This window comes from Bison bison, unplaced genomic scaffold, assembly GCF_000754665.1.
Source record: "Bison bison bison isolate TAMUID 2011002044 unplaced genomic scaffold, Bison_UMD1.0 scf7180017864348, whole genome shotgun sequence".
Classification (NCBI taxonomy): Eukaryota; Metazoa; Chordata; class Mammalia; order Artiodactyla; family Bovidae; genus Bison; species Bison bison.
In genome coordinates this window covers 241,121-256,702 of record NW_011494920.1, presented here as the reverse complement: position 1 = coordinate 256,702, position 15,582 = coordinate 241,121, and the positions used below count along the sequence as shown (strand labels likewise).

General features: G+C 38.3%; 1 protein-coding gene across 2 annotated transcripts in view; it reads left to right on the top strand.

The window, feature by feature from the left end:
* The window catches only part of INPP4B (inositol polyphosphate-4-phosphatase, type II, 105kDa), a 717,001-nt gene that overhangs the window by 648,768 nt on the left and 52,651 nt on the right, over positions 1-15,582 (top strand). For both annotated transcript variants that reach the window (XM_010854712.1, XM_010854713.1), the window contains 2 exons: positions 8,872-8,984; positions 12,713-12,867. In XM_010854712.1, coding sequence (XP_010853014.1) covers positions 8,872-8,984; positions 12,713-12,867 — 268 coding nt within the window. The remainder of the gene's footprint in view (positions 1-8,871; positions 8,985-12,712; positions 12,868-15,582) is intronic.

The following is a 15,582-nucleotide window of genomic DNA, read 5'->3' as shown; positions in this document are numbered from 1 at the left end:
CATCAAGAGGCTTTTTAGTTCCTCTTCACTTTCTGCCATAAGGGTGGTGTCATCTGCATATCTGAGGTTATTGATATTTCTCCCGGCAATCTTGATTCCAGCTTGTGCTTCTTCCAGCCCAGCGTTTCTCATGATGTACTCTGCATAGAAGTTAAATAAGCAGGGTGACAATATACAGCTTTGACGTACTCCATTTCCTATTTGGAACCAGTCTGTTGTTCCATGTCCAGTTCTAACTGTTGCTTCCTGACCTGCATACAAATCTCTCAAGAGGCAGGTCAGGTGGTCTGGTATTCCCATCTCTTTCAGAATTTTCCACAGTTTGTTGTGATCCACATAGTCAAAGGCTTTGGCATAGTCAATAAAGCAGAAATAGATGTTTTTCTGGAACTCTCTTGCTTTTTCAATGATCCAGCAGATGTTGGCAATTTGGTCTCTGGTTCCTCTGCCTTTTCTAAAACCAGCTTGAACAACTGGAAGTTCACGGTTCACGTATTGCTGAAGCCTGGCTTGGAGAATTTTGAGCATTACTTTACTAGCGTGTGAGATGAGTGCAATTGTGTGGTAGTTTGAGCATTCTTTGGTATTGCCTTTCTTTGGGATTGGAATGTAAACTGACCTTTTCCAGTCCTGTGGCCACTGCTGAGTTTTCCAAATTTGCTGGCATATTGAGTGCAGCACTTTCACAGCATCATCTTTCAGGATTTGAAAGAGCTCAACTGGAATTCCATCACCTCCACTAGCTTTGTTCATAGTGATGCTTTCTAAGGCCCACTTGACCTCACATTCCAGGATGTCTGGCTCTAGGTGAGTGATCACACCACCGTGATTATCTGGGTCATGAAGGTTTTTTTTTGTACAGTTCTTCTGTGTATTCTTGCCATCTCTTCTTAATATCTTCTGCTTCTGTTAGGTCCATATCATTTCTGTCCTTTATCAAGCCCATCTTTGCATGAAATGTTCCCTTGGTATCTCTCATTTTCTTGAAGAGATCTCTAGTCTTTCCCATTCTGTTGTTTTCCTCTATTTCTTTGCATTGATCACTGAGGAAGGCTTTCTTATCACTAACCAGAGTGGACTGTAAAAGCATTATTTATCATATGTTCATTTTTTTCATACTTAGAAATACAGGCCCTTCTAAGATTTTTTTTTTCCTTACTGTAGTTGTTTTGGTAATTTATTACAAGGTAATAAATCATTCCATGTTTACTGATTAAAATGAGAATCATTTTATTTGTGCTCACAGGTTCTGTAGGTTAGGAGATGTTCAGGCAGGGTGTTTCTCCCTACACCAAGAATGTCGTTTGGAAAGAAGAATGGCTGGTGTCCCTTAAAATGACTGGGAAATGACATTGTCTACCAGCTTCTGCTAGAGAAGGCAATGGCAACCCACTCCAGTGTTGTTGCCTGGAGAATCCCAGGGACTGGGGAGCCTGGTGGGCTGCTGTCTATAGGGTTGCACAGAGTCGGACATGACTGAAGCGACTTAGCAGCAGCAACAGGCTTCTGCACTCATTCTGACACCTGGGCTAGGATGGCTCGAAAGCTGGGCTCAGCTGAAGCTATTAACTAGCATACCTAAATAAGACCCTCCACGTGACTTGGGCCTCTGCAAACCTAGTGCAGGGGTTACCAGATGCGATACCCTCAAAGATGGAATATAGACAGCAACACTCCAGGAAAGTAAGACAGCAGCTTCATGGTTACTTATGACCTTGACGTCACAGAGCATCACATCTGCCATGCTCTATTTGTCAACACAGTCACAAGCCCACCCAGCTTCCAGATAAAGGTACAAAGATGCCATCTTCTTAATAGAAGCAGTGTCAAAGAATGTAAAACAAAGATGTTTTAAAACCATCACTGTAGAAGTGATGGATGGGATGCTTTCCATTAGTACTCCTACTTATTTGTGATTCCTCACCTCTAATGCAGGATTAAACATTTCCAATATGGCTAGTCAGTGTTAAAAATCCCTGTATAACCAGATATGTACCTTAGAATGCTTTTGGTTGAAAGTGACAGAAACCCTAACTCAACCTGGCATCACTTAAAAAAAGAACTGAAAATGTCATTGGTAAGGTAGGCAACCCTTTAAGAGAGGGTTGGTTCAGTCCCTTAGAAGCACTGAAAAGATACTTTTCTCCCCTATTTCATCACTCTTAGTGTTGACTTTATCCTTCTTCTAATCTCCATGCTCAACTGTGCATGCGGGCTCAATCACTTCAATCATGTCTGACCCTTTATGACCCTATGTAGTGTAGCCTGCCAGACTCCAGGCAAGAATACTGGAGTGAATTGCCATGCCCTCCTCCAGGGGATCTTTCCAACCCAGGGATCAAACCTGGGTCTTCTGCATTGCAGATGGATTCTTTACCCCTGAGCCACCGGGGAAGCCCATGTCAATTGTATGTTAAAGTAATGAGATTAAAAGAGCTTTCCTCCTCTTCTGCTTCACAGAGGCCTGACCCTCACTTATTTGGAACAATTTAGGTCACTTACATAACCCTGAAACAGTTTCCAAGGTCAAAGTCAAGTTCCGATTGGCTGACATTTAGATGCTCATTCCTGAAGTAGTCCTGATTTCAACGGAGATGAGTTTATACCACTTGACTCCAGAATGAGGGTGTGAGAGATCCTTGTTAATGTTGTGCCTGCTCCCCACTGAGAAATGGGTGGAAGGTGATGGGAAGGCAGCTGTGAAATCTATTTCATCTTGGAACCTTCTCTGAAAACACAAAGTCATTTGACCGTGAGGTGATGCAGCTATTGCCTTGGCCTCATTAGCATCACAGTTCAATGAGCTGAGAGTTCATGGTCTCATTCCTCTCACTTGTCAGCACCCTGCCTTTGAATCAGGTCAATGTCATATTCAGAACTGTTGTTGTTCAAGAAATCCCATTTGACAAAACAGGGCAAAAATAGCTACGGCAAAGTGACTCTGAACTTAGCTGCTCTGTCCCATCAGGGAGTGGTGGGAGCACAGTCACTGGCTTTGGGGAAATGTTTGGAATCATGACCGTGTGTGCACCTGTGTCTGTGTCAGGGTATATTTCTTACTTTGGATAAATGCTGACTTTTGCCTGAGAAAGTAGCTTTCTATCTGAGGCGATGAGCTCTTTCTTAAGAACCACAAATATCTTCCTCTGTTTTTCAGAGTTGACGCAGAGTTTAAAAATGTCACCTCTTCTGCCAAGACTTTTATTCATTGTTTCCCACCTCAAGTTGATGAAGCATGATGGAACTATTGTTCTCACTCTGCGGTTCAGGAAGCAGGGACAGAGGGTTAACCTACTTGTCTGTGACAACATGTCAAAGCAGGGATGGAGTTGGCATTAGAAATCATTTCCTAGAATCTTGGCTCAGTGCTTTCTTTAAAAAGAATGATGAAAGTTCCAAGTAACAACAAAAAAGCACAAATCATCAAATACAAACATGTTGAAACCCATCAGTCAGTCTCAGAAATTTTGTAGGAAACATGTATTTCTAGACAGACTGGAAATCTCCTTTGTGCCCTGTTTGGTTCTCATCCCGAACTTTTCCTTCCCTAAGAAAATCAATATCCTGAATGTGGTATTTTATATTCTCAGATTTTTCTCTATATGTATGTATCCATAAAAATATGGTACATTTTTGCACATTTGGCTTTATATTATTGCTTTTATCTTATCTGAATCTTTTTGCTTTTTGCTCAATATAGTTCTTAGTATACATTCATGTTAATACGTACAGCATGTTTATTCATTTTGTATGTATATTTGTCACTTAGTCGTGTCTTAACTTCTGCAATCCTGTGGACTGTGGCCTGCCAGGATCCCCTGTCCATGGAATTCTCCAGGCAAGAATACTGGAGTTAAAAAAAAAAAAAAAAACTGGAGTGGTTTGCCATTCCCTCCTCTAGGGTACCTTCCCAACCTAGGGATTGAACCCAGGTCTCCTGCACTGCAGACAGGTTCTTTACCATCTGAGGTACAAGGAATTAGATTCCATGTCATTATATAGATATATAAATATATGACAGATTACTTCTCTTTAATCATCATTTAGATTTTTGCTGCTATTTAATATAACCAATAATACAATGCAAATTCTTGTACCTTGCACCTTCTGATTACTTTCTTAAACCCTGCTTGACAACCAGAATACTCTTACTGAGATAAGTATAGAGATTCAGTTGCTCTGTCTAAATCCAGTCCTAGAGTAATGCAGGAGTGAGTATCAAAAGCAACATTTATCGGCTATATTTACATTGGAGGAAACTGTACCTGAGCAGGACACTCTGTATGAGGCCTTCATGGGACACACCCCTCCCCTAGACACTCTGCTGTAGTTCCTCTCCAAAGTACCCAGATAACAGTATCTGATGCACATTTCTGAGTTGTATTACAAATGGAAGAAGTCAATTACTGACTACCATGAGCATGTAACCCCCAGACCTATTGGTGCCTGAGGTATGATGTTAACCCCTGTGACACTGCCCTGTTACCTCACCATCAACCAGTCAGAGAACTGTGCACAAGGTGATCACATACCCTGGGAAGCCACTCCCTCATTTTGCCTTTAAAAATGTTTTGCTGAGGTCAGTTGGGGGGTTCAGGCCTTTTGAGCACTAGCCGTCCAGGACTCCTTGCTTGGTGCTCCACAGGAAACACAGCACGTATCTTCACCTCAACTCAGAGTCAGTAGATTAGCTTCCCTCCGAGTGAGTGCGCAGACCCCAGTTGGTTCAGTAACAAAACCCATCCACGTTCCATGGATAGCGGGATTTTCAGTTGCTATTTCAGGATCTATCATTACATCTTGAAATCTCACCTATTTGGTCATTACTAACTCTGCATGTTTCTAGAACCAGACTGGAATTCCTGGGCCTGCAGGATTTGTGTCAGGTTAAAAAAAAAATCGGCCTCAATCAAAGTGATGGACTGATAGGGGTGTGCTCTGAATAAAGCAAGTTTTATCATTACAGAAATAGAAACTGGCTTGAAAAATTTAAGATCATCAAATGTCTTCCTTCTAAAAAGCATGCCATAAGGAGAAGGAGTGAAATTTCTACGGATCATCATTTCTATGTATCTGAAAGCACTGTCTTTATGTGGTAGAAATGAGCAAAGGATGGCCATTTGTTTGACTTATTTTAGGAACCTTGTAGTCTGTTTAAAATGGCTGATTTAAAAATCTTCACATCAACTATGAAACTAAATCATTTTGAAAAGTTATTATGCTTTGTTCTGGATTCTCAGAGTTCTGAAGAAGCCTGGTCTATTGTTTTAATACTGGAATTGCTTTTTTAATGCCACCAGCCAACTGTGAAGACACTAACACAGTTTGGAGGAAAATTACTGGCACAGTACTGGAGACACTGGGTTTTTGACTTGTCTCCTCTGACTATGAACCTTATGAAACAGTCACCTAAACATCTTGAATATAGACTTACCTTAAATCCATGCTTTGCAAGATTTTTTTTTTTTTCATGTTGACATGATTTAGATGTTAAATCAATTTGGTGAGTTGGGACCAACATTCAAAAGAAAGCAACATGGAATGTGAATATGACAGTGTGAGTCGCTCAGTCCTGTCTGACTCTTGCTACCCATGGACTGTAGCTCGCCAGGCTTCTCTGTCCATGGGATTTCCCAGGCAAGAATATTGGAGTGAGTAGTCATTCCCTTCTCCAGGGGATCTTCCCAACCCAGGGATCAAGCTTGGGTCTCCTGCACTGCAAGCAGATTCTTTACCATCTAAGTCACCAGTGAAGCCCAGGGGTAAATAGATTTCATAAAATGTGTGTTGCAAAGGGATAAACGTGTGCCTAACTGGACAATTATATGAAGTAAAATTCTTTTGTATTCCTTTCAAAAATGTTTGAAAGTCATTTATACCAGGTGATTTCGGAAAGTGTCTCAGGGACCTGTCAGATATGGTTATGTCCATATTTAAAATTCACCAGGTGCTCCCATTTTTTAAGGAAGAAGTTCAGATATCTCAGAATAGTAGCAAAACTCTTCATAATTCTTGCCTCTGAGATCATGCTCTCCAAGGATGTGGTGAACTCCCACTTTTCCTCATAGGTCCGTGCCTTTGCTGACACTTTTCTCTCACCATAAAATGCTCTCATTAGACACAAAGCATTACCTTTGTTAGAAACCCTTCCAGATCCAACTATTCTTCATTGAATTGCCCACTCCTTTTCTTAGACCCCTAATATTATTTTTACTGTTGTGTCATAGCCCATGACCGCATACACTTGACTGCAGTTAATAATGGTTTAAAAATCTATCCCACCCTGCGACCTTGGAGACTTGGCGGTCAGGTCTTTGTATTATGAGAATTCAGGGTTTTTTCCCCTTTTCTTATATATGTGTACTCTGTTCTCCCTTGCTTTTAAAATAACTACTATTTTAAAGCAATGCATATTTATTGTAAGTGTCTCAAATGACATAAACAAGCAGTTGAGTGAGGGATAGATTGGGAGTTTGGAATTGACATGTGCACACTGCTATATTTAAAATAGATAACCAACAAGAATCTAGTGTTTAGCACAGGGAACTCTGCTCAATATTCTGTGATAGCCTAAACTGGAAAAGAATTTGAAAAGAATAGGTACATGTATAGGTATAACTGAATCACTTTGCTTTACACCTGAAACTAACACACTGTTAATCAATTATATTTCAATATAAAATATATACGTATTTTAAAAAGCAGCTGAAAAATCACCCTAAGTCTCACAACCCAAAGATGAATGCTGTTAGTATCTAAACCGATGTCTTGTTCTGCCTGCGGTTTCATAGAGAGGCAAACGTGTGCACACATAGTGCCACACACATAAATTCACACGCATACACAGTGTTATATAAATAAATTCATTTATTAATATGACTGATTTTTCCTTTCAGCAATGTCAAGGTCACTTTCTATGTCAATGATACCCCCTTTTCATCATTTAAAATTGCTGATTATTATTCTAAGCCATGGATTATTGGGGTTTTATTTTGTTTGCCATTTATCAGCATTAAGAGGCGTGATGGCAGGCCTGACTTACTCCTTCTGCTCTATAAGCATCAGTTAGAAGGCACCATGCCTGTCCTTGGTGTCTTCCATTAGCTCTTGAGTCCTGCGCTGACTCAGCAATTCTCTTCAAGGCCTTCTGTATTTACGCCTCCTCCCCTTTATCCTTAACCTGTGTCCTGTTCAAGTCTCTGTGTATCAGAGTCTCCTGCCTAACAATGTGAGGTTTTTAGGGAAAGTTTCTCTGTCTTAACAGAATCATTGGGACTTCCCTGGTCAGCCAGTGATTAAGGCTCCATGCTTCCCATGCAGTGGGTGTGGGTTCTATCCCTGGTTGGGAAACTTAGATCCTGCATACACATTGTGGCCAAAAAAATTAGAAAAGGAAAAAGGAATCATCTAGTTATACAGTAAAAAAATTGACTTTTGACAGTTTTCCCATTTAGGAACTAATAAAGTGGAATCATGCATATATTTATTTAAAAATTTGCATCTCACCTCCTTAAAACAGGATATGAATCTGGATTGTCCTGACCTTCTTCTATTTTGTGGACATGAAATTCAAGATGATATATAATTGTTTTCAATGCTTAGTTCCATTTCACCAACCACTTCCATTCTTGGTAGATATAAATTGCAAATATATTTTATTAGGAAATATTTCCTCTACTCTCTGGAGCTGAAGTCAAGAACTACTCAGATATATTATTTTAATAAAAGGAAATATCTAATACAATTTTGGAAAATGTAAAGCTTCATTATAATTAAAGCTTATTTGTGTCATTTTTAATGTGATTAGATTCAGGAACATATCTATCTCTTTAATGTTACAATGTAGCTTGGGTATAGTCCATATTGTTCTTATGTATTTTCTGCTGCTTTTAGCCTCAGTTATAGCTCTCAGGAGTTCTTCATCCCTTAATTTGTGGATTCCATGGTAGCGTGTAGTATGATGGTACTAACCCAACCATTCTCTTAGGCTTTTTGTGTCCATCTCTGTATTCTAAACTTGAATTCCATCTCCCTGAGACTCAGGGACACTGTGTCATAATGTACATTTCCTTAGGTTTAAATATGAACCATATGCCATTGGCTACCCGTGCTCTAGTTATGAGTATGTAGAGATCTGAGCAATTGGTCACTTCCTGCTCCCTTCCTCAGTTATCGCATTTAATTAACTATTGCCTCTTGCTTTGTTCCTCTTTCCATCCATACCTCTGCTCCTTAATGGCACTTGTTCTCAACCAGAATAGACTTTACAAGGCACATTTGCAATGTCTGAAGATATTTTTGATTATCACAATGCAAGGGTAATAATGACTTCTAAATGATAGAGGTCAGAATGCAATTTAACATCCCACAACACAGACTATAGGCCCATTCTCAACAACGTGTTAGCCAGTCCAAAATGTCAGTATCGCCTAAGTTGAAGAATCTTGCTGCGTAGAAACTGATTTCATGTGTTTTGGTTGAACTCCAAATTTCACCTCTGAGATGTTCAGTTTGATATAATCTCGTGATTCAAACTAGCTGCTTGGTCACCAAAAATGAAAAGTTGTGTCTCACACCTCATCCACATTGTATGCTTTCATTGAAGTGAGGCAGCCCTCATCATTAAAACTTTTCCCTTCTTGGTGAGTATTATATCACCGGTTATACACCATAGGGAATGAGGGAAACTGAGGCATATTTCTAAGTAAAGTATGAGTAAGTAAGGAAGTATGATTATCCTCAAATACTCTCTGCTCCAAAGTGGCATTTGTTGTTTTGGAAACTGCATTTACAAATATGTTTAAAAAAACCCTGTGGGCAGCTTAACTCTAACACAAATTTCCCTTTTTCCCCTCCTTTCTTGTTTTTCAGACATTTCACATTTTCAAGAACAGAATGATTTAAAAGGATTACTCGAAAATCTCCATCAAAATATCCAAGCCAAAAAGAGAAAGAATGTAGAAATCATGTGGCTGGCTGCAACGGTAGGCACTCTCCTGTCAAATATTATTCCTTGTCACCATGATGATCAATCAGCAAGCATATTGGCATATTGGGTATCTGCTCTGTAGGGTCCAACTTCTGCACTTTGGCTTACCAGATGTCACTCTCCATTATTCAAGAGATTAGGCATCTAGCTTATCAATAGTCTAGAACACAAGATAGAAGATGTATTCAGCAAGAAAAAATCCTATTCATTAGCTTTTCTTATAAATTCAGGATGTGTTTGATACTTTGAGGTTAAAATCAAGTGTCTGTGATTTTCTTGATATTGTGTGTTGCAATGTCAATTGCCCATCTCAATAAGGTTTTGAAGTGATGCCCTTAGAGAAGTATGGTTTCAACAGAATGTGATTATCAGATCTCTGACTCACAGCCTCGGTAGGGCTTCTGGACATAGTGCTTTGTTAATGAGCTTGCAAATGTACTTGTTCATCTCAATATTGGCATAGAATTTATTACTGATGGATGGCTCTTGGGGTAATGAGCTATATTCTATATGGTCTTTTCTCATTTAATGGCACCCTCAAGGTAAAAGATATACTTGCTTTCCCACCCCAGGTTTCTACAAAATCGAGGGAGAAAACTGTGCCTATATTTTTAAACTCTTACCTGGCAACCATTCAGGCATAGCTCACATGAAAATATGAATTTTGTTAAACGTTCAGGCCCAGAGATCCTTTCACGAGGAAAGGATCTTTTCATCAGGAAAGACACGCCTTGGAGATCTTTTTGATGCATGTCATATTTGTACTTACTGCACGTACAGGGCTGTTTATGTAATTCGGAGTTCAGTGTAACAGATCTTCCCGTGTGTGCTATTCATTTTCTATCAATAGTATTTAAAACAAAGGCTTTCCCCTACTGCAAACGGTTCAATTATAGTCCAGTATTACTTACTCTCTTCTGGGAAAAAGGAATGGATAATTTACCATGTGTATATATAAAATAATTCACCAAGAACAAGGCAGGGGGAAAGCTGCTTTGGTTTCCCTTCATGCCCTCTTGGAGCCCCAGGGAAGAACATCAAAGGTAGCAGTACGAAAGATTGCTTTTGAGCAGCTCATTTACACTGGTCCCATTTAGCATCATCCTGCATTACATGAAGGTTGTTTTTAATAGTTCTTTCTCCCATGTCTGCTCTTTACATCTTCAAAGACTGCTATGGTTGCTAATTCTCAGAAAAATTTCACAAAGACAGGTCATAAGTTATTTTTGCAACATTACTAATGACATGAGAGCACAAAAGGAGTTTGATCATTTCCCAGGGCTATCTGACAACTTAGGAACATATACACGTCATTATATACACATTGTCAGTCATGTAAATTTTTAAGTTAAGGATGCACAGAACCACAAATGTATGTTTTTTCTAGTACATGTAGTTTTCTTATTTGAATATATAAAGAAATTTCCCATAAATCCTACACTTTTCTGAAAATGTTTTTGAAACGTATCAGTTCAGTTCAGTCGCTCAGTCGTGTCCGACTCTTTGCGACCCCATGAATCGCAGCACTCCAGGCCTCCCTATCCATCATCAACTCCTGGAGTTCACCCAAACTTTTGTCCATCAAGTCAGTGATGCCATCCAGCCATCTCATCCTCTGTCATCCCCTTCTCCTCCTGTCCCCAATCCCTCCCAGCATCAGGGTCTTTTCCAATGAGTCAACTCTTCACATGAGGTGGCCAAAGTATTGGAGTTTCAACTTTAGCTGAAATGTATATACCAGTCAAATATGGCTTACTCACAACTTCCCACTGAATGAATGAATGGATGTTTGCCTGCCTTGATAAATGTACAACACCCATAGTGTACAAATTTGACATTCTGTAGGAATATTGGCTTAACTATAAATAGCATATCTGTAGAGTGATACATGAGTTTCAGTATCCTCTTTGTAAACCAGGGACCTTGGTATTACTCTTCAAGAAATATAGAAATTCCCTTCAACATCTTCCACAAAATTTTAATTTTTGTCTCTATTTCTTCTTTAAAACAAAGAAATATTGCTTCTTTTTTTTTTTTACTGTTTTACGTTCTAATTAAAAATATAAAGCTATTTGATTTTATCTCAATGAATTTTTAAAACTGAAAATGAGAACTTAAAAATACCAAACACTAAATTAAGCTAATGTTAAATTAAATGTTAAATTTAAATTTAGAGCCAAATTAAACAACTCATTTGGCTCTAAAGAGTTGTGAAATACAGAAATGAAGACCCAGCCAGTCTGCTTTGAAGCAATTGCCCAAGCTTCCTATTCGTTTTAAATTTGACACATGAAATATCCTTAATAGGATAGCTGCATATAATTGTGACAGAGCATTTTAAAGAATATTCACTCTTTTTAAAGATCATCTCTCATAAGTGACCATTGAGGTCTATATACTGTTATTATAAATTTAGTAAAGCTTTTGTTATTTTATATGAAAAATTTTGAAATACTGTTTATTTAAAAACATTAGAGTTTTCTAGATAAAAAAAAGATTATGTGTTGAAATCATGCTCTCACATTTCTCTAGTCATGTTAAAGATGGTGAGAAAGTATTTACCTAAGGTCTATTAAAGAGTTGTAAATCCTAAGCTAAGTGTTGGAGTCATACTTAAATCATGGTAAAAACCTTTGATGAACTGTATTATTATACCCTCTTTTCAAAGTAGGCAACTGTTAAGGCTTCCTTGATGGCAGATAATAAAGCAGACCTGTATTTCATCGCATTAAATGTATCTTAAGTGCATGTTGATTAACATTGTTGATGCTACGTTGATGATTGGTGTCTCATATCAGAGCATTACCAGGGCCAGGGAAGGAAAAAGAATGGAGTGATTCGCCTGTTACCTAGCAGGCAATGAGCCCATAAATTATTGCTACTCAGAGATTCTTCTTCTGGCTTACATCAGAATAACAAGAAAAAAAAAAAAGAATTACAGAGAGAAGCAGAATAGGACAGAAGTTAAAGACTTGGTCCTTGTTAGATAGAGTTATATTAGTACCCTGGCTCTGCTCTGTTGTACATAAGTCATCTTACCTATCTAAACTTCAGTGTTCTCATCTGTAAGATAAGAGGAATATGCTTTCCTCCAGGGTTCATGTGCAATTAAATTGGAAGAGCAGATCTATGTGAAATTTATTAGCATTGTGCCGGGTGCACAGTAGATATGCAATTAACAGTGGCCATTTGTGGCGTCCTAGTTCTTGTTAGTTACATTGATGAGTGGTTTCCTTATCTGCTGCACTTGGCACCACGTGGGTGTTTAAAGTCTCATACTATCCCACAGAGATTAGCAAAAGTTATTTCAAACATATGTGAGAAGGTATTAGCTCTTTAAGATTCAAAGGGCTTATCCAGGAAATACAGATTTTTTTTCCCCCATTACTAATAAGATGTTACTTCTGAGCTGTGATTATTATCATTAGCCCCTGCAGCTTAGATACCCTCTCAGAGCATCGCTGCCTCTGAGGAATATTTACCATCTTACATGCCTTCAACAGCCCCACACCTCATGTACAAAGAGCTAAATAAATTAAATCTATTCCATCAGCTTTTGAAATGAAAAGGTATTATTTTTCCTTTCCACAGGGCATATTGAAATAGTTGACTTTCATAAAATTAGCATAAATTTGGTAAGTTTAGACTAGGAGTGTTTAGAGGACTCTGATGCTTGAGAGTAATCTACAAATAAACAAGAAACCATTTCTATGTCTGTTACAGATCTGTCGCAAACTAAATGGCATTCGTTTCACCTGTTGTAAAAGTGCCAAAGACAGGACATCGATGTCCGTGACGCTTGAACAGTGCTCAATCCTGAGAGATGAGCATCAGTTACACAAGGACTTCTTTATCCGAGCACTGGATTGTATGAGAAGGTAGCCCACATGTTTTCAACTTCTTTCTTTTTAAAAAAATTTTATTGAAGTGTAGTTGATTTACAATATTGTGTTAATTTCTGCTGTACAGCAAAATTATTTAGTTATACATATGTATATATATTCATTTTCATATTCTTTTCCATTATGGTTTATCACAGCACATTGAATATAGTTCCCAGTGCTGTACAGTAAGACCTTATTTTTTCTTTTATTTTAAGGTTTTTATTTTTCCTAATACATATTGTACTGGAGGACCAAACATTTAGTAACTTCACTGCATTTCCTTGACTTTGAGCTCATGACATGAAAGATAAAATAATTTTAAGTATTCCCTCTATTCATTTTAGGCAGTAAAAAAATGTGACCAGATTTTGATCATGTGAATGGAGGATATATTTCATTAACACATTTAAACTCAAGTTGAAGGGCTCAGGTTCCTTCATGTAAAACACTTGAAGAAGAGTACAGTTCCTTTATGTACAAGTCCTTAAGTGTACACATAAAATAAAACTAAATCTTTATCCAAACAAATCAGCTATCCAAAAAACGGCATCACATGGGTCATCCTACCATGGCTTGTAGGGTCTTCCCATCTTTAACCTCTTTCCTAAAATTATTTTCACATCAGTCATCGTAAAGATGGGATAATGGATCCTTTAAAATGGAGAATTAATATGATCACTCTGCCGACATTTAAAATGTTCTGCCTGAAGTCATGTTTCCTGATTCATTTCTACAGTAATTAAATCTAAAATATAAGCCGTAATGGAAAGGAAGAAGTGCCTCTTTCCCAGGGTCTATCAGCAAGGACATACGTTAATTAGAAACTTTAGGGAACTTATCTCTTTCCTACAAAGACTGACTCAAAAGCACCACAGGAAACACGGGACAGGCTCCCAGATTGCAAGAAGGAACGTCATATGATGCACTGAGAAGGCTGCTGCTCATCTGGCACGTCATTAGCTTCACTTTTCTTTTAACTGCTCTGGTCTCTCCATGGTGAAGCGACGCTCGCCTGTGCTCTTTCTGTGCTGTGTGTTTTTCCCGCTAATGAGAGGTTTCTGAAGCCCTCTCTTTTACCCCATTTCATGTCTCTTGGCATTTTCTTTGTTCAGTGGCGTTCTACCATAACTTTTGGATAAGTGTATGAGGATGTCTTTGAGGCCTGACATGAGCATCTCAGCCATACAAACATGTTTGGTTGTTAGAAAAGACTTTTTTCAAAAATTATCTCAGCACTCACAGGGGAGATTCAGGATCTGAGTATGAAACCTTCTGTTGTGCATTTAAGAAGTACAAATATCACTATGGATGGAACAAAGATGCCAGCTGTGAAGGGCAGGCCACATACTATTCCAGGTCAGAGACCTCAGAGGACTGGAATGAGTCAACCAACATAATTTGCAAGTTGAATTTGTTACTTGTTTATTTAAGATAGAGGTAAGAGAGGACCCTTAAATTAGAAAGGTATTTTTTCCAACTGGTAAATAAAGGGTGTATCTATCATATACATGTTGAAATATATAACTAAATATTTTGGTAACGTATAAAGGCTGGAGGAACTAATATTATATGTCAGTATGTTTGCTAATGACATAACATTTATGGGGTTAAGTTTTAGATTGTGACCTAAAGTAAGGCACTAGAAATTTAATCCAAAAATATTGAAGACCATGACTTCCATATCCCCACTACTTTGGTGATACACACACACACACACACACACACACACATATATATATGTAAATTTCCAATCTGACAAATTTAGCCTTTGGTTTTTTGTACATGTGAGTACTGTGTGAGAGTGTGAGAACTTGTCTGTGTGTGTGTGTGTGTGTGTGTGTGTGTATGTTTAAGGGAAATAAGATATATTATTGTCTTAAATAACTTCCATACCCTCCCTCTTTGGGTACCATCTTACAAGCCCATAGCTTTATAAGCTCTGGCCACAGGGAAGAGTAGATGGGAGGAAGGGACTTGGGAGCCAGCTGTCCTGAGTTTGAATCCAGGTCACGTGCCACTTACCAGCCAAGAGGAACTTAATCTCATCCTGCCTTACTACCTGAGGCAGGTTGGTACCTCAGTCCTCTCCTTATGTAAAACAAATAAGCTAATAATAATAGCCCTTCTTAGGAAGGTCTCAAGGATTAAATGAACTGATATGTGTTACATGATTAGAACAACACTTGAGAACAATCACTGTATGGTACTTGTTAGAAAAATAAATATCAAGGGTCTTGATCTTCCTGAGACAATCAAGTCTAGGCAATTATGAGCCTTGTGTACTTTTGCAAATATATTATGACATATGGTCTGACTCCAATACCATATATTAATATTAAAATCTTGTAAATAAGGTTTTGCATGCAATGTTTTGTCTATTTAAGAAAATAAGCTATTTCAATACCACCTTGAAAATGTACATGTGCTTACAAATGCTAAGCTAATTATGAGTGGATTGCATTCATTAATCTAGATAGGTTTCTTATAAATATTTTATGTTAATGTATATTGTTGTATGCCGTTACAAATAATCATAGAATTTGAGATTAAGGCATCACCTTCGAAATTTAGTCAAATCTACTTAACCGTAAGAATAAAGACTACTCAGAAAGTACTAGTTCAGTTCAGTTCAGTTCAGTCGCTCAGTTGTGTCTGACTCTTTGCGACCCCATGAATCGCAGCACGCCAGGCCTCCCTGTCCATCACCAA